The sequence below is a fragment of the Manacus vitellinus genome, unplaced genomic scaffold (assembly GCF_001715985.3).
Source record: "Manacus vitellinus isolate BGI_N305 unplaced genomic scaffold, ASM171598v3 scaffold_23_pilon, whole genome shotgun sequence".
Classification (NCBI taxonomy): Eukaryota; Metazoa; Chordata; class Aves; order Passeriformes; family Pipridae; genus Manacus; species Manacus vitellinus.
In genome coordinates this window covers 12,426,283-12,452,157 of record NW_021939718.1, presented here as the reverse complement: position 1 = coordinate 12,452,157, position 25,875 = coordinate 12,426,283, and the positions used below count along the sequence as shown (strand labels likewise).

At 37.6% G+C, this 25,875-nt stretch overlaps 1 protein-coding gene across 2 annotated transcripts in view; it reads left to right on the top strand.

Annotated features, from left to right (window-relative positions):
* Positions 1-8,489: 8,489 nt before the first annotated feature.
* DAPK1 (death associated protein kinase 1) overlaps positions 8,490-25,875 on the top strand; it is a 48,821-nt gene continuing 31,435 nt past the window's right edge. Inside the window, exons 1-10 of one of the 2 annotated variants that reach the window (XM_018072916.2) lie at positions 8,490-8,603; positions 18,348-18,486; positions 20,397-20,500; positions 20,783-20,831; positions 20,975-21,001; positions 21,425-21,577; positions 21,725-21,770; positions 23,405-23,494; positions 23,906-23,998; positions 25,567-25,686. In XM_018072916.2, the coding sequence (XP_017928405.1) occupies positions 18,437-18,486; positions 20,397-20,500; positions 20,783-20,831; positions 20,975-21,001; positions 21,425-21,577; positions 21,725-21,770; positions 23,405-23,494; positions 23,906-23,998; positions 25,567-25,686 (732 nt within the window). In that variant the 5' untranslated portion in view covers positions 8,490-8,603; positions 18,348-18,436. The other variant, XM_018072917.2, reaches the window with a different exon arrangement.

Here is a 25,875-nt window from a genome sequence, read left to right as displayed (position 1 = left end):
AGATTCCTTACTTAGATCTGTCATAAAATTTTTTATCATGCTGTTACATCCTTCCTTAGGGCTGGTGGCTCCTCTAGGTTTCTAGGAAAACAGTGAAGAAAATCACTAGCTTAGTAAACGTCTAGAGAAGTCTGTTAGCAGCCTAATGACATTGCGGAAATCTGCAGAGCAACAGAGACCTCCAATTTCATCAGTGTTTTGTGCAGAGGTTGACAGCACAAGAGAATTTCTGCAGGAGATAAATACATAGCTAAAAGGCATGATGAGTAACCAAACCACAAAAGTATGAGGCACAAGCTTATAAAATGCTGGAAAAAAGAATATACTGGACAAATTCCCTGCTTCAATGTGTCTGTTTTCAGCTGTGATAGAGTTAGTTTTCTTCTTAGTAGCTGGTACGGTGCTGTGGTTTGGATTTAGTATGAGAATAACGTTGATAACACACTGATGTTTTAGTTGTTAAGTAGTACTTACCCTGAGTCAAGGACTTTCCAGTTTCCCATGCTCTGTTTTGCAGTGAGCAGGTGAGGAAGCCATGAGGAAGCACAACCAGGACAGCTGACCCAAACTGGCTGAAGGGATATTCCACACTATGGAATATCGTGGGAGTTGGCCATAAGGGGAGGCCAGTCACTGCTGGGGGAGGGATTGGACGTTTGTCACTGTGTGCTGAGCAATTGTATTGTGCATCTCTTGTTTTTGTTTGGTTTTATTTCTCTCTCTCTCCCTCTTCTTTTCATTGCTATTGTTATTGTCTAGTGGTATTTTATTTTACTTCCTTACAGCTGTTAAACTGTAGGGAATACAGTTTAATTATCTCAACCAATGAGTTTTTACATTTTTTTCTGATTCTCCTCCCCATCTCACCATGGAGGGGCTGAGAAGTGAGTGAGGCAGCGGCTGCACACTACTTGATTGCCATCAGGGGTTAAACCACAACCATGTAATTCTTTACATTCTGGTCCGTCCTGCAATCTGACTTCAGTTATATGAAGTTATGGTAGGTAGTTTAGTCTGTGAATATGCTTGAAAAGATAACGTAGACCACCTACTTTTTATACTGTTTGAAACCTCAGATTCTGACTGCTTCCCATTGTCATCTGTTGTCATCTGTTTTCAGAGTATTTCTGTTAATTTAATTAATAAGTTTACACTTACACTGTTCAAACTGTATTTCAGTAGGTAGGACAGTAGAAGTTTCAGTTGATCTATAGAGACAAAAAGGGTATTTGGTAATGCAATGTTTTTTCTAACTGGAAATATTTTATGTGGTAATAAGAGAGTTTATTTTGAAAGTTGGGGGTTTTTTTGCTTAAAATATTGTATAAGAGAAGAGGCATTTTTTATATTCCAGATATTTTGGTAAAATAACTTTAAATATTTGATGTATTTATACTGAGGGATAAACAAACTTTTATGATCACGTACACTGAGTCACTGTAGTGGAATTGGGGTACTTTGGGAACTTGGTAATTAGACACCAAAAGATATTGTAAGTTAGAAATTAGGAAAGGGAATTTAAAAGATGTGTTTATAAGTGTATAAACATATCTGTGAATAACAGGGAACTGAGAAATTGGGAACCAGCTGTGAGTACATCTGTTTACTTTATAAATCTGTCTGATTTTCCCCTTTGCTTCCCCTTCCTTGCTGTCCTTGCTCTTTTTATCTTTATTGCTTTTCCAAGATATTTCTAAGGGAAGTGTATCAGCATGCATTTTACTGCATAAGTTGCAGCTTCATTTTGACTCTGCACGTGTTGGAAATGTACTGCACAATTGCCTAACACGTGTTACTCTCCTGCCTTTCTAGTTGCAGCACTACTTTTTATAGTTTCCTAGTCAGATTTAGTTGAGCCCTCATGTTTGCTTTTCTGTAGTAGTAGTACTTGAAAAAAGACAATTCCTAACAGTAATCTCTCTGTGGTACACCATCAGATTTTGGCTGGCTTATTCTCCTGCTTAGTCACTCATATATCATTTGAGGACTATTTTCTCTTTTGCTCAAATGCTAAAGAAAATTGACTCCTCTTTTGCCTTTTTTAATTTAGGATTGCGTTTTTCATGTGTCTCCCAAAGTTACTGAGTATTGCTATGCTATGGCCACCATGCCCCTTCCTGTTACAAGATTTTATGCGCAACTTAAAGCTTATGGTGTTTTATAAGCTTCAGGTGCTTGCAGCTCTTTCTTCTACCAGGAATATCCATGCTGTTCCTTCATGTTACCAAGGGGTCAAGTACTTTGACTGCTGCCACTTGCACTCACTGTGGACTGTGAAAATGTGTTTCTCCACCATGAACAGAAAGCAGACAGTTGCACTAGCAAGTGAAACTTGTATGTCTGTATGTCTGTGTCAGCACTGAATATGTAAACTTGTTACTTACATTGAAAACTGGTTTTTTAGAGCTGTTAAAAAAAGAAAAATATGTATATAAATAAACTAATCATCTGTTCAGCATCCACGTATCTTTCAGATACAGCTGTTATGTTCTAATGTTCGTGTTCTTTGCCATTTCTTTCCAAAGCTCTCCAGTGTTTGGAGGCTGGCAGCTAAAAAATTCTTCTGGCATTCTCTCAGCTTCTGTGCTAGAGAATTAAACATTGCAGGGCAAGGGAGGAGCACAAAAATGGTGAGCACTGTACTCCAATTTACCAGCTTTCAGAGCCTAAACAAATATGGTAGGAGCTTATCAGTTGATCCTGCATTCATTCACTATCTGCCTGTACTGTTAAGTTGGCTGCGCAATTAAAAATCTGATTTGGGAAAAGTGCCCTTATGTTCCCTAACATGTCCTCTGTGGGAAGAGATGTGCATGCATACTTAGAGAAACTACCTGACGAGATACCTTGCTTTAGGTTTCTTTATCTGTCAAGACAAATGAAGGTTTTTTTCTTGCGGGCATAATTTTGGTAGCTAACACTAAAGCTGATATTCCATGAAACAGATGCTCTTCTGAGTGTGTTCTACATGAAATACAATTGCTTCCCAGTTTCATTGCTTGGAGTACTCTATTAGCCTTTTAACCAAGACTTACCCCACTTTTGCAAGACCATAAAGATAGAGGAAGGAGTGCAAAAAGTTTGTCTCTGGTTTGGCTTTGCAGCTGAAGTGAAGTTGTTATTTTAGAAGGTTTAAAAGGTAGAGAGCGACTTAATGTAGCTATGACTCTTCATGTTTTGTGGAATAGCCTTCCTTTTCTTTGGAAAAGACTTGGATACTGCTGCCTCACCAGCAGGTTTTGTGAAAGTTAACCTTATGAGCAGCAGTGGCTCAGATGCCCACAGACACTGGTACATGGATAGCAGTGGGGACTGCAGAGCTGGCTAGGGTTAGGATGCTGCTGGGGCTGGAAATCCCCTGCTTGGTTGGCCTTCCCTGCAGCAGAAAGACAGAAAGTGTCCGCGGTATGCTAGTAAATGTTCTATTGGAGAAAACAAATCACTCCGTGGTTGAGTTGCAGTTTCTTTCACAGGCTAATATAATAGTATTATGTAAATCTCTTTCTGTTGGATTAGTGTAATTTTAAAAAGGAAAGTAGTTGAACAAATAGTGAAAGCAGTTGGATATGTGTTTTCAGAGTTGTGTACTGAATACTAAATTTTTAAAATAGAAAAAAAAGTTGTCAGAAACTTACCAAGACATCTTACTATGATAGCAACATAATGACTTTTCTTTATTCCTATTTCCTTGGAAGTTGACCCGTTGCCAACTTCCAAACTTTGTCTTTGGAATCCAGTCCTTAGAAGATGGCATTGAAATTTATGTCATTCTTGACCTATTGTGGCAATAAATACTAGAAAATTTGTTCTTGGGGGTTACTTGAGCACCTCTTTGTCCAGCTTGGACCTTGTTCAGAGAGTTGTTGGGGCAAGAGTTTTACTCCTCACAGAAGGAACTATCTGGGAAGAGCTGGTGCAGACAGCTGGGATTGGGAAAGAATACAGGTCTGCCACCCTAATCACTGTGATCAACCTTGTGGAAAAAATGAAAAACCTTTTTTTGTTTTCCTTTTGATTCTGAAACAACTTTCCTTATTTAAAACTCTCCTTAATTCATGCTAATGAGTAGTTGTTTTGTGATGCCACTAAGCCAGGACCAATAAAGGTTGACATATGGGTGCTTTATTGGTGCTTCCATCCCCTAACTGCATAACTTCTGCTTATACATATATGTATTGTGAAGGAAGGACAATGTGTGTCATCTTATGGTATAAAGGGGATGCAGAATTGTCATGATTAGGTAATGGGTTAGTACTTGTTCTGAAGCGGGTCTGAATGTGGATGTGGAGGTATGCCTAGTGTCCTAAAAAGAGTTGGTTTAGGATAGTAATTCAATGCTAGTTGAGTAAGAATTACAAGATCACAAAACAGATTACTGTTAACAGAAGTATTTTTTCTCATATCAAACTGTCATCCTGCTTTGCTGTTTAACCTGATTCTGCCATGTGGGACAAAAACTCCATCAGATACTTTATGAAATGTGAATTTGTAATTTACTTTGGGGGGGGCGGGGAGACTAGAGGGGGGGGGCGGGGTAATTGTCTCCTAAAACTGCAATCATTTTTTTTACTCTATACACATTAAATCAAACCTACTTAAAAGGAACTTAAAAAACTAAAGGGCTTTTCTGGCTTTGAAGACACAGTATGAATGAATGCTGAATCTGAAACTGTAGAATCTGTGGGAGGATATTACTGGATATTCGATGAGTATTAGACTATACAGAGCTGACTTATAACAGCTTGTCACTGCAGTTCTACAGGGGAAAGCCCAGTAAATACCTTTGATTTACACAACCCCTCTGCTTTTAAAACAGGAGTTTAGAGAGAGTTGTAAAATGGTATGGCTTGGGGATCCTAGGCATGAAATAGCCCCTTTGATTGCAGCTTAAGTGTGATCTGCGTGTACAGCATTTAATAACAAACAACTGATTGTGCAGTTGTGTGCTGAATACCACAACAACAACAATAAGAAGGTTATTTGGTTTATAAGTGGCACTTACTCTAGATAGTTGTTAGTTGATAACCTTCTTACAATCTTGAGCAATGTCAAAGATTTTTGGAGCCTCACATCCTATAAATGGTGGATAAGACCAATCTATAAAGTCATGTGCTTTTAAACAATGTATTGGTACTCTGATAATACTTCTATATTGAATTGTGATAGATCAGGACATCCTTCAAACATGTTGTGGATGGAGGAAGAAAGAAAAAGACTGAAAAAATAAATTGCATAGCTCAGAAGAGGAAAGAGATCTGCTTGTCTTATGTGGTCCCCTTTGTTTCAGTAGGTCAGTCTCGTGCTGTAACATCATAGTTGACCCATTGCCAAAATAAGATTAAACAGCCTTAGCCTTAAAGGCTTTGTAAGCATGAAGTGGGTTTGGGGAATGATGTAATTCAAATACGAGTAATACTATGGAAAAATCATCATGTCAATGAAACACAGACAACTCTTAATCCCCACTAACTTTTATAATTAAATCTTCTTGGATATCAAAATATTTTGTATGTTTGTGTAGTTCAGTTTTTACTTTTTTACTCCAGAGCTATTATTAGAAGTAATTTTGGATTTAATATTTTGGGGTTGTTGTTGCTGAATTTGTTTAATTTGTATTGTGGGGATTTTGGTTTTTTAGGTGCAGGGAGGTTTCCGGTTTTATGTTGGAATTTTTTGGTTCTTTTCGGGGTTTTTTTGTTGTTGTTTGTTTTTCATAATGAAGCCATGGGTTTTGCTAAATTTACAGGATAAGCATTGATAAGAAGGTAATTAGTCACTCAGCATTCAAGCCTATTGATGAGCAGAAACATTTTTCTTCCTCTGTCAGGCAGTTTAGACTTCTAGGCTGAAAGCCAGTCAGATGGTCAAAAGACAAACAGCAGCTTTTTTCTTCCTTGTGGTCCATGAGCTTCAGTACCTGTTCAGAGTTGCAATGATGCCTACGTCTGTCTACTGCTCAGCTTTGTTGTTTCTCTGAAACTGTGAACTTCCTGCAGAGCTGGCTGCTTTTTAAATAAAGCTTTATATCTCTCTGGAGGTGTGCATGTGGTGGGGAAGAGTGTGAGAGAACCACTGTTTTCTCACAGTAAACAAGGGCCAGAAAGACTGTGTTTTCACTTCTAAGCAGCAGTGCAAATACCTCTATTCTGACTGGCTATCCCACAGTGCAAAATTGCTCAGACCTTGGAGATCAAACTCAGAGGCGCTGTTGCAGGAAGATTTTTTGTGAAGTTGAATTGAACCAAGCAGAGAAGGGTGATGTACCTTAGGTTATCTTGTCTAGCTCTCTGCTACCAGTTCAGGATGACACAGATATTCCTGAGATCTATGCCTTCTCTGCCAGTCAAATATGAATGTCTTAGGTGTCTAAGAGCATCTCTAATAACACTAGCAGACCAAGTCTGGGCAAGTGAAGCAGGTCTTCCAGCCTACATGTGATAGGGAAGAGGATATGATGTGGTCTAAAGCATGCCCTGTCCACTGTGGTTTGCAATAATGTGTGATTCCCCTACAGTAAATCTGGCCCTTGACAACTTTGTGCAGAATTGCTGGGGGGTGGAATTTAAGGCAAGGATTTTTGTTATGCAACATAACATCATCTCAGGTTCATGAACTGATTTAATTAAATAATGAATAATGAAACTTGAATGGTGATGGTAGCATTGAAATAAAACCAAACCTAAGCTTAAGAATGTTGATTGCTTCTCCTTGAGAACACTTCTCTCGTGCGTGGCTGCATTCAAAGATTTCACAACTGGTAGTGGCTACTTTACAATCACTTTCTTGGAATTCATAGGGGTCAGCATAGAAATGATGTCATGAAATGTGCAGCTTCGAGTGATTCCCACTTGGCACATTGTCATTATGCGATGCCCTTTTTTCTAGGTGATGCATCTTCATAGAGATCTCTCTGTAAACTGTAATTAGTTAACCACTAATACAGGTTAGCTCCTCTTCCAGGTACTGGGTGCAATTATACCTGCCTAAATGTTATACAGCTGTTCAGGTAGTGGGGCCTCCTGGTGGTCTAGTGGTTAGGATGCGGCGCTCTCACCGCTGCAGCCCAGGTTTGATTCCCGGTCAGGGAACTCCCCCAGGCAGATGGAGCTCGTCAGCCCTGTAAGGCCATCCATCTAAGAGAAGGTCACTCTAAACAAACCTACGTCCTGAGGACCTCGCTGCCACCGTCCAAGCTCGCTCGGCCCCGGCAGATGAACCTCAGGATTAAAGGGTGGGCTCCGTTCAGCGCACACTGTGTCTCACCTAAAAAATCCACTGCACAGGCTCGAAGGGTTAATGACCTTTCCCAAATCTTCGCTCGCGAAGACTGGCCATGTGTGTGTGTGTGTGTGTGTGTTCAGGTAGTCAAGCCTACTAGGGTCAGCTTTGACTTAACTGCTGCTCTAAGTCTGCTTTAGAGAACAGCACTTGCTTGGTTAACAGGGTAGGCTAACTGAAGAAAATTTTCTCATTATTATGATTCAATAATTCTGCCATTTCTTCGTATGGTATAAAAAACAAGAACAGAATTTCTAGAGAATCTTCTGCAAGAGATTAGGGAAACATAAGAGGAAAACTCAGCAGTATTAGAAATCCCGTTCTGGCTTTAGTTCAACTGGATTCCTGGAGATTTCTGATCTAAATCAATGTGTACATCTAGCAACAGCAGGCTTACACATCAGTGATAACATGCTGGAGTTAGAAACTACCTTGAGTTTCTTCTGGTTTGTAACAGAAGCATAGGTTTTTGCTTCTCAGCATCTTGGTATTTTTCTTATCTTCAAAGTCATTATCCTTAACAACATGGTACAATAACTGTAATTATTGATATTACTGTATTTAGTCAGTGCTTTTGAAACTAAAAACCAAAGCTGTGTCATGAAATGCAGTGTCATTTCAAAAACTTTTTAAAAAACAAACTTGAGGATAAAGTGAATATTGACAGATCATATTGTAAGAAAGTAAAATTGTAAGAAACTAAAATTGTAAGAAACTAAGAACTTTCTCACTTGCAGAACACACACAAAAAAAACCTTCAACATGCATATGGAAGGAGAAATCCAGAAAACATTCTTTTGCCCATTAATTCCCACTGCAAGTATTCGTCAAAAATCCAGTGATGCTCACAGATGTTGTCTTTTACTTACAGACATGCTGAAATGTGTACATTTGTGTGATATAAAAGCCATATCTTAACTTATCTTTTCTGTCTCTTCCAAGGTTTTTTTTAAGTATTACTCTAGATAGCATAAAAAGCAGTAATATACTTTAGTCAAGCAGAGTTACAGCTAGTTTTCCCCACCACAGTAAACAGAGGCGGCTCTTAACTCTAAATTTTCTTTAACCAAATATCCATTTTTTTATTTTTTTTTTTATTTTAGTGGGCAATTTGCTGTAGTGAAAAAATGCCGCGAGAAAAGTACTGGTCAGCAGTTTGCAGCTAAATTCATCAAAAAAAGGAGAACAAAATCCAGCCGGCGTGGAGTAAGCCGGGAAGATATTGAGCGAGAAGTTGGCATACTAAAAGAGATTCGACATCCTAATGTGATTACGCTTCATGATGTTTATGAGAACAAAACAGATGTCATCCTTATTCTGGAACTGTAAGTAGCTCTAGAGACCTATGGAGGCATAGCAGAATATTTCTTTGTTTTTTTAAAAACATATACTTTGAAAATTGTGTGATTTAATGGAAGTTCCTTATCATCCCACAAGAAGATAGGTAATAGCCTTAGAATTCTTTATTTCTAAGTCAGTGTTGTAGCCTCCTGATTTCTACACGTATTTTTCACTCTAAATGCACTACAAGGTTTAAAAAAAAAAACAAAGAAATCTGTGTATTTAGGATTTTTCTATGCTTATTACTTTAATCATTGTTGATGTTATGGATCCAGAAGAATACCCTGGAACTAAATAAACTAATTTGAAGATAAGACCGGAAGGAAATAGAGATTCTAAGTGGAGGTAGTTTCGCAAATTTTGCTGTGTTTTCATGTTGGTATAAAGTGGCCTCAGTGAATGTCTTTTCTCTTTTTTTTAACCCATATAAAACAGAACAGAATTTTTCCAGTTCTGTCTTGTTGAAATGTGAACTGCACTCTCACATTGCTTCATATTGTCTTAGTTCCCGATTTTTCGTTCAATGTCATTGCTAGATTGAGGTGAATATGTCAGGAGGGACTATTTCTGCATTTTTTCAAGTCTGCCTTCCAGTTCCTCATAGATTGCAAGTGTAGACCCAAGCATTATTCCCCTTTAAGAGTTTGTGAATGCCTGCTGGTGGCATGTGCATGTCTTTACATAGGTTGAATGCCTGACACTGTATTATTGCCATACTTGCTCTGTATCAGTTAAATATGCTTGAGAGTAAGTATTTTGTGTAAGCAAAATGTTTGGTACCAGAGTCTTGGGCAGCACTTGTGTCTTTTCCTTGTTCATGTGTTTTTTTCTTATGTAGGTTATGTTTTCCTGTTTATTAGCTTTGGTAAATGGTATTTCTACTTACCTTATAAAGATACTTCAGTGTTGTAAAAGATACTTTAGTAGCATGTGTAGATTTGCAGTATAGATTTAAAAAGAAAACTGGTAGGTTCTTCTTTTCTGTGGTATACACATCCATGATACTGCTTTTTTATGTTTATATAAACATATTTTTACACTTCTAGTTCAGCACATGATGGTTTGTTGTAATACTTATCATCTGGATTGGTTTTTCTAGTTCCAGAAGTATACACTTCCATTAGTTTGTCATATGTTCCACTAGTTTATCTGAATACTTTAAAGTATTTTTTTTAAAGCTAAGTTATCCTATATAAAGTAGAAATTCTTTATATTCTTACTACTTTTGGTATTTGTACAGAACTCTTTTAAGTGTGTTGTGCATACACAGCACAATTAATGTGATGCTTCTTCCTCCCCCCCAGTTAATACTAACTCTCTCATTCTTTTGCTCTATAACCTCATTGTCAGTATATTATTCTGCATCACTTTTTGCTCTGTAATCTGTCCAGATGAGATCAGGCCCGTATCTGTACTTGAAAGCCATGAGGAATATTGGGAATTGTGGACAGTGGTAGGAGTGATGGGACTGTTCCACCCTCCCCACTTTGTACATGAAATAGGAGCTCTTTTGGCAGCAAGGTTGCTGTGTGTGTCAGTGTATACCCACTACTGTCTATTAAATAGAAGAAGATGTCGCTTCTGACAACCTGTGTTAGTATTTCATAAGCTTGATGGCATGAAGCTCAGCAAACTATTTACATTAAAATTTAGCTAATTATTTTGCCTAGTTAAAAATCCCTGTATTGTTTCAGTTGGAGATTTTTTTTTTCCACTTTTCCAAACTGCTTTGTGAGTCTTTCAAGTTGAAGAAGTGCTATTTTGGATTTCACAAAGGTAATGCATTTATTTGTTTAGACAGTTGAAGAGGAAAAGATGAAGTTAGCAAACCCTTTGTAAACTGAATATACTAATTGGTACAAAGTTTTGTATCTCTCAAAATCACTGTGATATTATGTAAAGCTATTGAAAAGACAAGACTGTCATTCTAATCTTAGGCTTAGACACTTAAATATGTAATTTCTTTTCTCTAATGTTCTAAATTCATATTTTGCTTAGGGATCTACCCTCTTGACAGTCTTTTTTCTTACAGAAGAATTTCGAACAAACAGAAATAAAGCTGAAAGCTCATTATATAACCTGTTTTGCCACTCTCAGAATCCATCCTAAGTATCCCTTTCCCCTTCTAATTAGAACATCATATATTTCCTGGGAATTGTGTTCCTTTCTGACTACAATATTGAGCCAGTATACCACATAAAGACACCATTTTGTATAACTGAGCTACTGCCACTGCCTTTTTGTTGCCAGATGTCAACATGCGCAGTCCCAGGGCAACAGGGTCTGTGGGCTATTCACTACTGATTTTAATTTCCTACTTTAGCAAGAGGTTTGCTGTATTGCAAACAGCCTTATAAACATTTTTCTGCCCTATTAATCAGCTGTTTCTGAGAGGTGGGCAACTGACTGGACAAGGGGGAATGGCTTCAAAGTGAAAGAGGGTAGATTCGGATTGGATAATAGGAAGAAATACTTTACATTGAGGGTGGTGAGGCACTGGAACACGTTGCCCAGAGAAGCTGTGGATTCTCCATCCCTGGAAGTGTTCAAGGCCAAGCTGGATGGGGCTTTGAGCAACCTGGTCTAGTGCAAGGTGTTCCTGCCTGTGGCAGGGAGTTTGGAACTAGATGATCTTTAAGGTCCCTTCCAACCCAGGCTATTCTGTGATTGTATTCAAGGTCATGATTTACATGCAGAAATATGTGGGCAGCTACTGAATTACTGCAGTGGCAAGGCAGGTCCTCACAACACTGAATGCAAAGCAGAGCTACATATCAAAATATGTATACCTACATCCACATAGGTGTTTGAAGGTTTTTCTTTCAACTACCTTATGTCAGGAAACTGATTTACCGAAAAAAAACAAATTCTGTGGACCATTTAATTCCTGAAACTTTTAAAATCAAATCCTTCCTTAAAATATTCAGCAGTCACAAACAAGGATGAGATATCCTTCAAGAGCCTTGCTTTACTGCAGTCTTTCGGTATATTTAGAGTAGCCAAGGATGTTATCAAAATTCTGGGTCTTAGTAACAGGTGTCTCCTTCTGTGATTTAGAAATAACCTTTGAAATTCCCGCTCAATGGACTATTTCATCATCTTGAAAGGAATGTTACACATATTACATACAAACTGGAAGACAATGTCTTTTCATCATCTAACTTAAAATCTTAATAGTTTTTTTTTGTTTTGTCACACAAATAAATGAATTAGTAGTACTTTTTTCTATCCAGCTGCAGCAATTAGAGTCTGTTATATGTTAGCAATACTAAGCTATTTCTAGTGAGCTCTGCTGAAACCATCATTTTATCAGTCTTCGCAGACGAGAAAACACAGATATCTCTGCACAGTGATAATTATTTTCTTTCCTTAAGCATGTTTTGCACCTACTTGGTTCCCCTTTTGCCGGCCTGGGATGCATAATTTCTCTCTTCAATTTTGTGTTCCCTTGCACTTTATTATGTCTTTATTTAGACTGCAGATCTGCAAAATATACTCAGTTGGTGGTGCTTTGTAGAGCCTTTGTTATAGTTTCTTGGTGCAACACAAAGAAAAAATGCTTTCATCCTAAATTATATAGTAATTCCTTAGAATGTGCAAAAGCAACACAGCTGTTCTCACCTTTTAAAATAGCTTGATATCAATAGCTGACTCCTTTCACTTGGAGGCTGTGGATGGAGTTAGGTATTCATATTTTTCTCTGCAAACAACATACCTTCGTTTCTGAATTTGAAATCTTAATTTAAGGTGATTGGCTCTTGTAGCGTGGTTCTGAGTGATGAGTATCTGTTTTTAAAATTAAAAAAAAAATAGAGAGCTTTGAAAGCATTAGCTAAGAAAGAGAGGAATAACGTTAACGTACAAGTGATTATGCATTAAATACTGGGATTTATGCTTTATTTAAAAACTTTCTATAAAACTTAGTCCTGTGCATCCCAGTGTCTCAGAGAGTGTTTCCACTTCATTGGTACCTTCATAATATTAGCCAAAACAAAACAGTGCAAGGAGACGATCATAGATCCCTGTATAAAAATTATGACAAAATCATGAGTTTCTAGTTGAAGAGTAAATAAAAGCAAAAAATGATGAACTCTTCTATCTTATTGGGGTGTTAATTTAACCTGATACACTGGAAGACAATAGCTTGTTTTCCACAGAAGATTGAAATCTTCACACTGTTTCTTTAATTTTCAGTTGTCTTTTGATAGAAACAGCTCTGAGATTTTTGTTAATTTTACCTGTAAGTAAATAAGACAGTTGTTTTTGAGTGGCTTTGCACTGAAATTTGAGAGGGGGATTAAATATTTGCTGCTTTCTGGGATGTATCAGCAGATTAGCAAACTGTGACACTAATCTGTAGATCTTGTGCCACCGTTAGATTTCAAAATCCTAATTCCAGGCCCACAGACAGAGGCACAGGGGATGTGGAGAAAGATAAGAACAAAGGCTTGACAGGGCTGAAAACAAAGACACTAGAACTGGTGTGACTCTGCCACACACTGAGCACATCTTGAGGGGAGAACTGATGGAAATCTTCTTTAACTTAGTTTATGTTGTTTTGAAATCTAAGCAAGATAAATGTTTCTTCAAGAGGTTTGGGCCTAGGTTTTGGGGCTTGTTTGTGGATTTTTGAATTCACTAGAAATCCTTAGATAATCATTAATTATAATTAAGGTGCTATTACATTAAAGCAATGTGATCATAGCATATGACTGAGTCATTACGAGGTGAGCATGCTAACTTTGAAGGTTAATTGTTTCTAAGTTCCCTGAGCCGGTTTCCATAATGACTTCCTCTGAGATCTGGTGATCAGTTCTGTTTCGTAATTAAGAAAGCGTGGCAGCTTGCAAAAGCTCTATCCAGAAATCCTTTTTCCACAGGTGTGATGTATTTTCTTTCCCAGAGGGAGATATTTGAGTTGCAATCACATCTGTCAGCCTTCCTTTTGGGAAGGCTGGGAAATGCTTTTACCACTATTGCATTTTATAAAAAAGAATGTAGTTGACCAAAAGCTTTAATTTACTTGTCTCATTTCAGGAAAACTATCACTTCTGCCTAGAAGTACAAGTGAAACAACGCATACCAGCTTTGCTCTTAGTGAAAATGTTTATACAAAATATTTCTAAAAACATGTGCTCTGCTACTTGAAAACAATATAAGAGGTAGTCATGTTATAAACATGAAAATAGATTTACTCAGCCCTTATGACTTTCTCTGTTATAACATGGTCAATAATGTAACGTCCTTTAGGATTAAGATGTGACTGTCATAAAGCATAAATTCATATTTTATTGAGCAAGATATTTGAACAACCTATTATGACTGCAAAACTATTACTTAATTTAAATGTAAACAGAAAGGAACATTAAAAAAGTAACATTTTAAAGGAAAACAGTACGTGAAGATGAACAGATACAACCATAAAGGAATTTAGCTGTGACTTGACTTGTAATCAAGCTTCTGTGTTAATCTGAAGGGGTATAGGTTGTTGTCCATCACCTTAGGGCATAGAAGAAGAGACTGGGAAACTGTTTGGTAATTCCTACCAGCAAACAGAGAAATTGAACAGTGAGGAGCTCTGTGCTTTCAGAGGATACCAGGTACAGATACTCCAAAGTGCTCTACAGGACGAAGCCGCAGTGTTTGGTGAACCTCTTGCCTCTACTCCCTTTAGGAAGCCATCTTTATCCAGCCAGTGGTTGGGGCAACAGTCTTTAAGATGCTGGCTGCATGTGCCCTTCTGTAGAGCCCCAAGGGCAGGCTGGGAGCAAGTTTCTGTGGCTCAGAAAACTTGTGGGTTGGTCTGGTTTCAGTCAGATTTCAGCAAGGTGTTTGTGCACCTACAACCCCAAAGCTAACTTAGAAAGAAGACTCTGTTGTAATGGAGGTGGAAACAGTGTACTTCTTGGGAGAAGATGACATTCTAAAAGATCTATGGAAGGGGCTGTTGTCTCTGCCACCTTCTTTAGATTAACACTGCTTCTGTGTGTGAGATGGGATATACACAGGTGCAGTGGTGGAATGGGACTCTCTGCTTGGCTTCTGACTCCTCTTCTGAAGGTGACTATGGATTAATAAAATGTGCAGAGTTTGTAAATTATGGGACTGTGTTTTAGTTATTCTGGATATGTAATCTGATTAGGAAATCTCTAAAACCAGGCTCTGTTGATATATCTGAGAACACTGTAATTCCATGAATTAATTCTGGAAATTAAAGTTGTAACATATATGGAGTGTGGACCTGTATTAACAGTCTGTGACTCGCTTGAAGTAATTGCCTTGCAGTGATACTATGGTTGTCTGTATACCTGTGATAGCACAGCTTAATATCAGACCTGCCAGAGTCAGCAAAAGGGTAGGGAATAAGCAGTCTCCTGACAAGCAAGCTAAGAAACACAACCACCATTACTGATCTACCATGGGGATGTGGGTCGCAGCCCCTACACGGTGAGAAAGGGAGGTTGCCTGGAGCAGAGGGACCTTTCAGGGAATCCAGGCTTTTCTGAGCTTCCAGGTGAAGCTGCTTATGCATGCTAGTTTAACATTTTAGTCATCATTGCTATAGAAACCCTTTTCTCTTATGCCTTATGTCCCTACCAGTAAAAGTAAGCAGCAGGCACAGCTAGATGCGCACTGTACTTGCCAGCAATGGCAGCACCCAGAGGGAGGACACGGGTTACTGAACTTGCCCCCCACCCCAATTCAGGAGTTACCAGCAGGAGAATTCACAGTGGCCCACTCTCTGAGGTCAGCCTGCATAGAATCTCAACTGAGACATTAAGGGCAAGATGTGTAACATGAAGGGGCACACCAAAGTCCCATAGACCAGAGGTACTGGAACAAAGCTTTGAATGCTTACAGGCAGTCCCTCCTCACTCATCTACTCATTAAGCAAGGGCTGCCAAGTCACTTAGGGAGGCAGTACTTAGGCAACAAAAGAAGTACACAATATTTCAGAAAAATCTACTGCTTTTGCTAATGAACTTCCAGTTAAAAAAAAAAACAAAACAAAAAACCAAACGAACAAAAAAACAAAAAAACCCAACAAACATTTCAGGCCTTTTAGCTTCCTTGGCCCCAGCTTCAAGATTTGGAAGTACTAGGTATATTACCTGTGAAATACAGATAACATTTTATTTCATGCTATTATAAGGCTCATGGTATAACCATTAAAGAAATGTCACAACAACTAACCTGTGGCAAAGACAGAAGGATAATATTCAGCAGTGCTGAAGAAAAGCTATATGTGATCTGATGCAATTAACTTCACAAATGTCATGTCTTTGATAAGTGTAAAAATGCATATACATCAAACTTGTAATGTCGTGCAAACTTTTAGGGTATGAAATTGCACAAATCAGAATATTGCAGATAAGAAGAAGCTGAAGGTGAAGAGGCTCTTTCCATTTTGCATAAATGCAGTTAAGTTTCTTTTACTAGCTATCTTGAAAAGATATAAACCTTGGGAATTATATCTTTCTCTTGAGGTCTAAAAGGGATGTGTGTAATCAGTGCTAATGTTCGTAGGTGACTAATAAGTTTCACAGACTGCATTAAAATGCCAACAGGAGTAAGAGCAATCTTGACCAGCCATAAAACATGTCAATACCTGTGTGGCACTGTCACAGTCTGTTTGAGACTGCGGAGTGGACAGCATGGTGCTTCGAGTTGGCATTGCTGCAAATTCCTGTCCTGAGTACTTCTCTTCTATCTGTGATGGCTGATGAAGGCTTTAGGCATCAGCTGTTTTAGGCACTTTTGCTGTTTAACTGGGTGGGCAATCTTCGTGAAAAGTAATCTGGATACAGTCTTTTGGTGCAGTTTCCGAGGCTTTTCCTCAGCTGAGGATCCAGCTTTGCTGGTTTCCCAGACTGTGGTGGCTAGCTCAGTGCCAAACCGTGCTGAGTGCATAAAGATGCTGATGCCCGCGGCTGGGGCAGTAGCCACAGTGAGTCTGCCGGCTCCACATGGCATGGGGAGCTCCAGTAAACTGTAAACTGTGCTCCAGTTTGCATCCTCCTGGCAACTGCAGCAAGCATCCACTTGTAAATATGTGGAAGCAAGTTTCACATGATGCGTAAGTCCTTTAGTCCAATAATTGGAAAGGAAGAGAAATGCTAGCAGTGTGTCACCATCCAGTGCTGCGTTCTTCATCACAAAGTGCTGCAGAGATACAGGCCTTAGCCTGAAAACATCTTATTGTTTTCAGTCAGAAACAAAGAATGAGAGAATATGCATGTGTGTCTGTTTGTAAGATGCTTCTGACCAGCCTCTCTAAAATAACAAGTTGTATTTAATCATTAGGAATTCCATTTTAATGTCTCTGCAACAAGAAAAAAATTATTGAAATGACCTCTCGTCCTTCCAGTCTATAGTTCTTATATTTTAATGGCACTTCATTTCAATAATTGCTTTCATGCAGAAAATACTACAACACAAATAATATCCAAAACAATACTCTCATTATTGTCTAGGCAGTTCAATAACAGCTCCAAGAACTCATTAAAATGCACTTTTCATGCAATTTGCATTACAATACTGCAGATTAAGTCTCTTAAAAAGTAGACATGATAAAGAAGTGAAATATATTTCCAGAAATCTGCCCCAGCTGTTTAGCTGTTGTCACATGTGAATCCCATAATGTTTCATAATCAGAACTTTAAATTGTGAATAAATTATTTTTTCCTTAGAGAAAAGCAATATAAGTTAGGGTGCACTTTTTGAATTTGTTTTAATATCAATACAATGCAAAATATAGGGGGTATTATAACCATCTTTGCAGTCTCTAAGACATTTCTAGAGAATAATTCTGCTTTTATAGATGGGGAAAACAGTTTCCCACAGTGGGAAGTCATCTCCTTATATGTCCTTAAACAGAGTTATTGTCTGTTATTTAAGAATAACTGTACTTCCTGTTTTCTATCACTTCAGTATCTCTTATGCTGTTGAGTGAGTCAACAGCTGCTTGTTTGAGCTGAGAAGAGGGTCATCTTCAGTTTGTTCCTCTCTCTTTCACATGCAAAATCTAGATGTGCTTCTGTACCCTCTCTTACCTCTTTTCTTTCTGTCTGTGCAGCTAGAACATGTGCTGGAAATAGTCTTAAGGGCTTTTCCTTGTAAAAAGCTGTGGTAATACAGCATAGGTACTGAATGTATACACTACTTCAAAGACTTGAATATATTTTGAAAGAAAAGAATTTATTTTCAAAGATTTAAATGCTTTGAGGAGTTTAGAAACTGAATAGTAGAACAGCTGCCAGTAATTATTTCAAAGTAAGCTTTAAATTTTTTATTTTTGGATGAGGGTGTGGAAATCTGATATTTTACTGATATGAGCTAATTCATGTTTTATTTTCTAGATAATGTCCCACTACATTAGTATGTTTTGAATATACTTACTTCACATTTGATTTTATTCTTTTAAATGAGCATACAGAGAGGAGGGGGTTACTTAATTTAAATTTAAATACTGTCAACCGTGTTTGTTTGTGGTTTTTAAACATTTTTGTCTGAAACTAAAATTCTTTTAATGTATTCTTTTCAGGGAGAGGAAGGGGAGTTACTAACTATTTTGGGTATTGAATTAAGTAATTTTCATCATCTTTTCTGGTATTGACAGCCTTTAAAGTATATGGATCCTTTTTCAAGGCTGGTTTGAGAACAGCTATGCTAAAAGGAACCTGTTAGTTAAAACAAGCTTGTCAATAACTCTGCTTCTGCTCTCCAAGGGTTGCAGGGGGAGAGCTCTTCGACTTCTTAGCCGAGAAAGAATCTCTCACGGAGGAAGAAGCCACAGAATTTCTCAAACAGATACTTAATGGCGTTCAGTATCTCCACTCTCTGCAAATCGCCCACTTTGATCTTAAGGTGTGTTGAGTTGATAAAAACTTCAACAGCTGTAAGCAACATCCGTTAAAATCCTCTGTGATGCTAGCCACAAATCAGCCATCATGCAGATCTTGGGCTAGCTTTGTTTTGCTGGCTTTGTTTTTATGTAGACAGAGAAAAGCTCAGCCATCAGAAAGAAGTTACTGGACTGTAAATAGTTCCTGTCTGTTTTTAATGTAAGATTCTTCAGGGGAAATGGCGGCTTCTGACGGAATTAAACTATTCTGAGAAAACAAACCTGAAATAAAAATGAGAACTATGATTTTTTTTTTTTTTAATGAGAATGGGATCTAGATGAAACATTCGGAACAGGATGACTTTTTTAACTGATGGTTTTGGGGTTTTTTGTTTGCTGTTCATGTGAACATGTTCACATGAATATTATTTATAGGCACTACATTGAAAATGTACATAGTTAAGTACAAAGATTTTTGTGGAGAAGACAGCAGATAATTTCCTCTTCTGGTTTTTTCCTTTTAGGGCTTTAATGTTTGTTTTCAGAAAAGCTGTTAAATGCATCCTTTTTGGTAATGAAAGCAGAGCTTTTTGTATCTAAACTCAGCTACTGCTTTTTAATGTTTCAGAATCTTTTCCTCTGTAAGATCTCTTTCAGAGGTAGGCAACTAAACTTCCCATGAAGTCTGCTGAAATTGGCAGTTATATCTATAATAGGAAAAGGAGTCATGATATTACATTGAAGTGTAGTTCTGAAAGGGTTTGCAGTGTTTTTGGGATGAGGTAGGGAAAGGAACGGATTTCAGGGTAAGCACACCTTTTCCAGTTTCCTCTACATTACCTCAGTAATATATTTGGTCTTTGTGTGACAGTCAGCAAGAGAAAAGAATTGTAAAGCTAGTAAGGAATATATTTCTTACAATGTGAAATGTGAATGTTTGTAATAAAACAAGTCATCCTTACAGTGGATACCAAAAATTTGTAAATTAAAAGAGGCAGCAAAAATTAAAATGTGCAGAACGATAAAAGTATGCAATAGAAATGCAAGGAGGAAATGAAGGAAATTGCATTTGCACATATCAGCTCCTGTGTTTGGGAAAGAGAGGCAAAAGAGTGACGAAGAAGAACTGTCCTTAATGACTTCAGAAGTCCTTAACAATGTGAACAGAATGGATGTAGCTCCAGGACCTCTTCAGAGCACACCGTCTTATGGACATGACAGGATGTGAAGATTAAGTAGCTCGTTCTGTATGGTAGTTAAAGTGATGCAGTGTAGAAGCAGGCTCTGTTGCTGGTAATCTTGACATTTTATCTTTTTTGTTCTGGTTTTGCAAATCTTTGGTGTAAGGTAATCTAAAGTCCATATTTCAAAATAAGGTAGAAAAGACAGGACATCCTACTCTTTTTCCTTTTTGAAAGTATGTTGAGCCTTAAAATTTGGGAGCCAGACCACTCCAAAAGTTTCCCTGGGAGATCCAAAGGCAATAAGATGTACCTGCCTGATTGCTTATGTGGTGTGAAAGAAAACTCTTTCGGGGACTAATATAAACCTAGCCCGGTAACTAGGTCTTAGTTTCTTGCAAGCTCCCAACACTGCTAGAATGGCTGTAGGGAGGGGCTGTGGTCTTTACTGGAGATAGTGTGTTTCATTTAGGGTCAGTCCACATGAAAACTGCAACTGTGGTATGTACAAGAAGTAAAGTCATGGCTCTGTGGAAATCATACCACTCCAGCATCAACACGAAGCCCTATTTTACCGTAGTTAATTTTTAGCATATGTTAGATCATAATAGGAAAAGACAGGATTTTTCTGAAGGTCTAAAGGAGGTAAAGAGAAGTGTTCAGTGCTGACAAATACTGATACCTATGTGTAATCTCTCTTTCTTTTCCCCTTCCTCCTTCTCAAAGCCTGAAAATATAATGTTGTTGGACAGGAATGTACCAAAGCCTCGAATCAAGATTATTGACTTTGGCTTAGCCCACAAAATTGACTTTGGAAATGAATTCAAAAATATCTTCGGAACGCCAGAGTTTGTTGGTGAGAAAACTGTTTTTTCTTCAAACTATTTTTTCTCAGTCTCTGAAGCAGAATTTGTGACTTAGCTTGGTTTACTGATTTACAGATTATGTAATTTGTGTGTAGTTCATGACATTTTGAAATTTAAATAAGCAATTTGCAGCATTCGGTTTCAACTTAAGACTTGCATTAACGTGTTCATCTATCAGCATCTTAGCTTAATACCTGTGACATAGATAGGCTCAGAGTCAGACCTAGATCTGTTCTTTGGCTAGGTACTGATCTTCCTGCTTTTTCCTTTAGCTCCTGAAATAGTAAATTATGAACCTCTTGGTCTTGAAGCAGATATGTGGTAAGTTATTGGACCTTACCTGAAATAAATCTCTCATGGTTATTCTTATGTTCTAACCTTTTTTTTTCTCTCCTCTCTCTCTTTTCATCTGTTTCTCTCTCCTCTACCACATCCTTTTTTTATTTGTTTTTTCTTCAATCCAGGAGCATTGGTGTAATAACTTATATTCTGTAAGTACCAAAATCTATGGGTGGTTCTTGCAAATGCTGTTGTTTTTTAATTCTGATTCTGTGATCTGGGGTTTTGTTGGTGTCTGTACAAGTCAAGCCATTTTGATTGCACATTCTGATTCAAGTTGTATGATAATAAAACCTATAGTGTAATTATTGAAAGAATTACCATTGATCAGCATTGAGATAGTATTGGAAACTCTTCAAATCTGTAGGTGACTGTCCTACATCTTTATCTTGACCAGTATTTTTTGAAATTACAGCAAAGCTTTTTGCCCTGCTAGATCACATCTTCCTGAAAGCACGTTTGCAGCCTTAAAGCGGAAAATAGAAATGTTCACTTCGTGCTGTTATTTGTTCTCAGAGGGTTGAAGCAGCAATGGTACAATATGTAATGAGAGAAATGTTCTACCTTTCTTGCAGTCTAAGTGGTGCATCTCCATTTCTTGGAGAAACCAAACAGGAAACATTAGCAAATGTGTCTGCTGTGAATTATGAATTTGAAGAAGAATTCTTCAGTAATACCAGTGCCCTAGCTAAAGATTTCATACGAAGACTTCTAGTCAAGGATCCAAAGTGAGTTGTTTTACATGTGTATGCACTTTTGCAGCATATGTATCTAGTATTTCAAATTACATGATATTTTGAGATGTTAGTTTAATGAACATAAGGCAGTATATATTTTTTACTGTCTGAACAGTTCTGTCTTTTATTGTCTTAAAGGAAGAGAATGACTATTCAAGACAGTTTGCTGCATCCTTGGATCAAGGTTAGCATGTAATTCATTCTCTGTTGTCCTGTTTTTGATCATTCCTCATTTCATACTATGCATTCATTTTTCAAGTTCCTTAACAAGGAAGATTAGCATAATTGTTTAATATAACTTACTGTTTTGGAAAGCTGTCTATATGAAATCTAACACATGCAGAATGTGGGCTTCATTAATATATGCTCTATGTAAGTTAGCAATAGGGAAGTAGTCCACCACTGAGTTTAAAAACGTGCTAAGGCAAAGAAGCTAACCTTCAGAGGACATTGTGTTGACAAAGATACATTCTCTGAATCCAGTCCAATTTCCTCTAATTTTTCATCTTCTAACCCCCTTATTTAGATTAAGGAAAAAAGAGCAATCTCTCTCTTGTCCTTCCCCTTTAGACTGAAGAAAGCAGTTGGTGGCCCACTTCTTCAGTGGTTCAGTGTTTGGTTTGGAGCAAGCGGTTGTGGTGCTACTGGGCTGAGAGGGAGAAAATGGCACCTATCATCCTTTTTAATGTGTATAGTAATACCTGGCAGTTAATTTTTTTAATTCCGTATCTTACTCTGACTGTGACTAGTAAACTCCTTCAGTGCCATTGATTTCCCAGGTCTTGGAGATGCACGGTGGGTATTTGACTCTATTCCACTTCCTAGAGAACCAGTTAGCAGAATATTTGTCTGTGTCACAGCTGCTCCAGTTCACAGTACAACATCCTAGAGCAGACATTTCTGCATCAGTATGCCAAACACTACACTCTGCTGAGTTTTTGCTTAGGTAATCTTAAGTAGTTGAAATGTGTTGAACATATTGAAATGATATTTTAAACCACTGCAGCAGGAATTGTCCAGGTTTGTCTCTCAAGGACCAAGGCCCACACTGCTGCAAAGAGACAGGTTGTTTTGTACCCTGTTACTTTGCCTTATATCTTAACTTTCCAGGCATTCTACTCACACCCCACTGGTCTTATCCTCTTTTCCCCTTTCCTATCACTATCTTTACCTATATTTCCATGGCGGTTAAAACTAGATGATCTTTAAGGTCCATCCCAACCCATGATTTCTCCATAAAAATGACATCAAATATGGGGTCATAAAATTGAAAATTTCATATGCTCCACTAGTCGTTGGTTGTTAGTATTAGCCATGAGAAAGTTCAAAGGATGCAGCCTTAGAGCTTGCTGCACTGGTAGGTGTGATATGTTGTTTGTTTTTTTTTTACTGGGTAAGGGGGTGTTCAGCAGCATCCAGGTGATTACACTGAGACTGTAACAAAGTTTGACTGCATTTCCAGAAAACAAGATTTATCGTAGAAATCAAATGCCTCCATCAGAGAGGGAGGTGAAGGACAAAGTTGAATGTTCTGATGTGTGGTTTTTTGTTGTATTTAAAATGAAAAAAACACGTTTGTGTTTTGTATTGCATAGAATATTCTTAGGTCTGGGTTTCCTTTAGGGTATTTTCTTGGGAAATTCCATCTGTATGCCGCGCTATACTGTGGATGTTCAAATTATGTGCTTACAATTACTTTATTATTATAGTATGATTAGGATACTATTATACTATGAGTGGAAACCATCACTGAAGGACAGAGTCTTACATACAGAAATTATGGGATATTTTAGAATAGCTTTTTTCTTTTGCTTGTAGCCTAAAGACACCCAGCAAGCACTTAGCAGAAAAGCTTCTGCAGTGAATATGGAGAAGTTCAAGAAGTTTGCAGCACGACGAAAATGGAAAGTAAGTAATTCAATAATGCTTCAAAATGTTGCACATACAAATGCAGTAGCATTGTCTGCTCCAGGGAAACATCAGTGCATGTAAGAGTGGAGAAGAAGAAAGAAGCAGCACATTCCTCTGTCATTTGGAATAAATTAAGTGTTTGAGCATGGTGGTATGGGAGAAGACTTCTTTGTAAATGATCTGCATACAAATGCTTGTGTGTGGATTGTTTGTTTTGTGCTTCTGTTTGGATTATAAATGCCAAAAGAAGTTGAAGTTTCAAATGCAATATACAAAGCAGATGGGGGTGTTGAAGTCAAACTTCACTTTGTTTTGCTAAGTCCTTTAAAATGTCTGCAATAGCATCTTATCACAAGTATCTGTTGCAATTTTTTTACATATGGCTTTTTTCTTATTGTTTTTACAAAGCAATCAGTGCGCTTAATATCCTTGTGCCAAAGATTATCGAGATCTTTTTTGTCCAGAAGTAATATGAGTGTCGCTAGAAGTGATGATACTCTGGTAAGTGTGTTCTTATATGTTTAGAATGTTTTACTGCAGATGAAATTTACAAGTTTCCAATTAATAGAAATATTGGGCTATTGAAAATGTACACAATTAATTAATTTCATATGTAGGAAGAAATCGATTTTAAGGCTACAAGAGGTCATTTATCCATAGTATGATCTTCTGCATGGCACAAACCTTGAAATTTACCTTATTAATTACCATACTGAGACTGATAACTAGTGTCAGAAATTCATCTGTCTTGGTTTTGAAAATTGATTCAGGAGGATTTTTTGTACTGTAGCAACTGTAATGTGAAAAAGTGGCATTTGAATTTTACTGTACTCATTGTGTACAGTAAAATAATATTCCTTATATTTCTTTTTTTTTTTTAACTGAATACTCAAAATCATCGAGTCCCTCTTGAATCCAATGAATGCTAGACAGCAGTATCACAACAAGCAGTTATTTAAGGAGGAAATTTTAAAGTTGGCCAGTATTCAGTTTCTGGTATTATATGTGACTACTAGTGTTGAGTAGTTAAGATCAACTCCGTATGTTTTGCAATTGCAAATGCTTGTAAATCCAAAAGCATTCTTGCTCCACAAGTTCTAATACACACTTCATAAATTTCCTGTAATCAGAAAAGAGTGTGTGTCAATATGTTTAGATCTGGGTAATATCATCTTTTCTGTGCATTGACAGGATCAAACTTCAAAAATTCTGCAGAGCCCTTTTTATGCATATTATCTTCTCCGTGTCCCTTCTGTGCAACTTGGTGTTCATGTTTCCACTTTTCCTTCTCTTTCTGCTTCTGTGCTCTTTATTCTATCTTCTTGCCCTCCCTTCCCTACCCTCTCCCCCACCTCAGCTATCTGTATGTCTTTTAACACTGGATCAGCATTTCACTCCTGTGTTCCAGCAGAAAGGATTGTAGCCTAATGTTAAGTGTCCTAAAAAAATCTGAAACCTCAGGAGAGAGGAGGTAAGACCAAACCAAATAATGGGCTCTGTGAATTTTAGTTCTTTTAGTGTATAGGAGAAAAATAAAGTTATACCTGCAGAGGTATCTACATTCTAGATTTTTAACTGATCCATTTGAATAGATGAAAGTTTGGTCCAAAGTACCTCTCCTGTGTTGTATTCGTGGATGGCACAAAACCTGATACTTCAGTTGGTATTCGTGTACCTCTTGGTTTTTTTAGTGTTCACATATATGCATTGAATTAGTTTCCTGTCATGCAAGTATTCTATCTATTGAAAGTCCTAGGAGGAAAAAAAGAATACACCTATAAAAGAACCTATTTGGAATCTCCATGAGTAATGGGGATTTATGTGAAGAAGAGGGAAGCAAATTGTACTAGAAAAAGTGTGGGGGTTTTTGATGTGGGTTTTCGAATAACATACATACACGTTAGCCATATGTTTCATGAAGGATTACAGCTTGCAGCTGAAGCACTCTTTTATAAAAAAATACTTTGAAAATTTTGGGTTTTAATTTTTTTAGATGTCTTGGCAACTGTTGAGATAGAGATTTTTTTCTTGAAGCTAAAAATTTTTCTTCTTTCTTATTTAATTGCAAGGATGAAGAAGATTCTTTTGTGATGAAAGCTATTATTCATGCCATCAATGATGACAATGTACCTGGATTGCAGCACCTTCTGGGATCTCTGACAAATTACGATGTCAATCAACCCAACAAGGTAGTGTGGGTCTGTGTTGAGGTGCGTGGGGGACTAGCTATAACCCTGTTGGATAGAGCAACATGGTTGTAAAATAGAAATGTAACACCTGAACTGAAAAGACAAGGGGATGGGAAATAATTCTGCCTTTTTTTTAGGAGAAATTTTATCGTGTTTTGTGTTCAATCTTCTCAAGCTACATTAAAATGG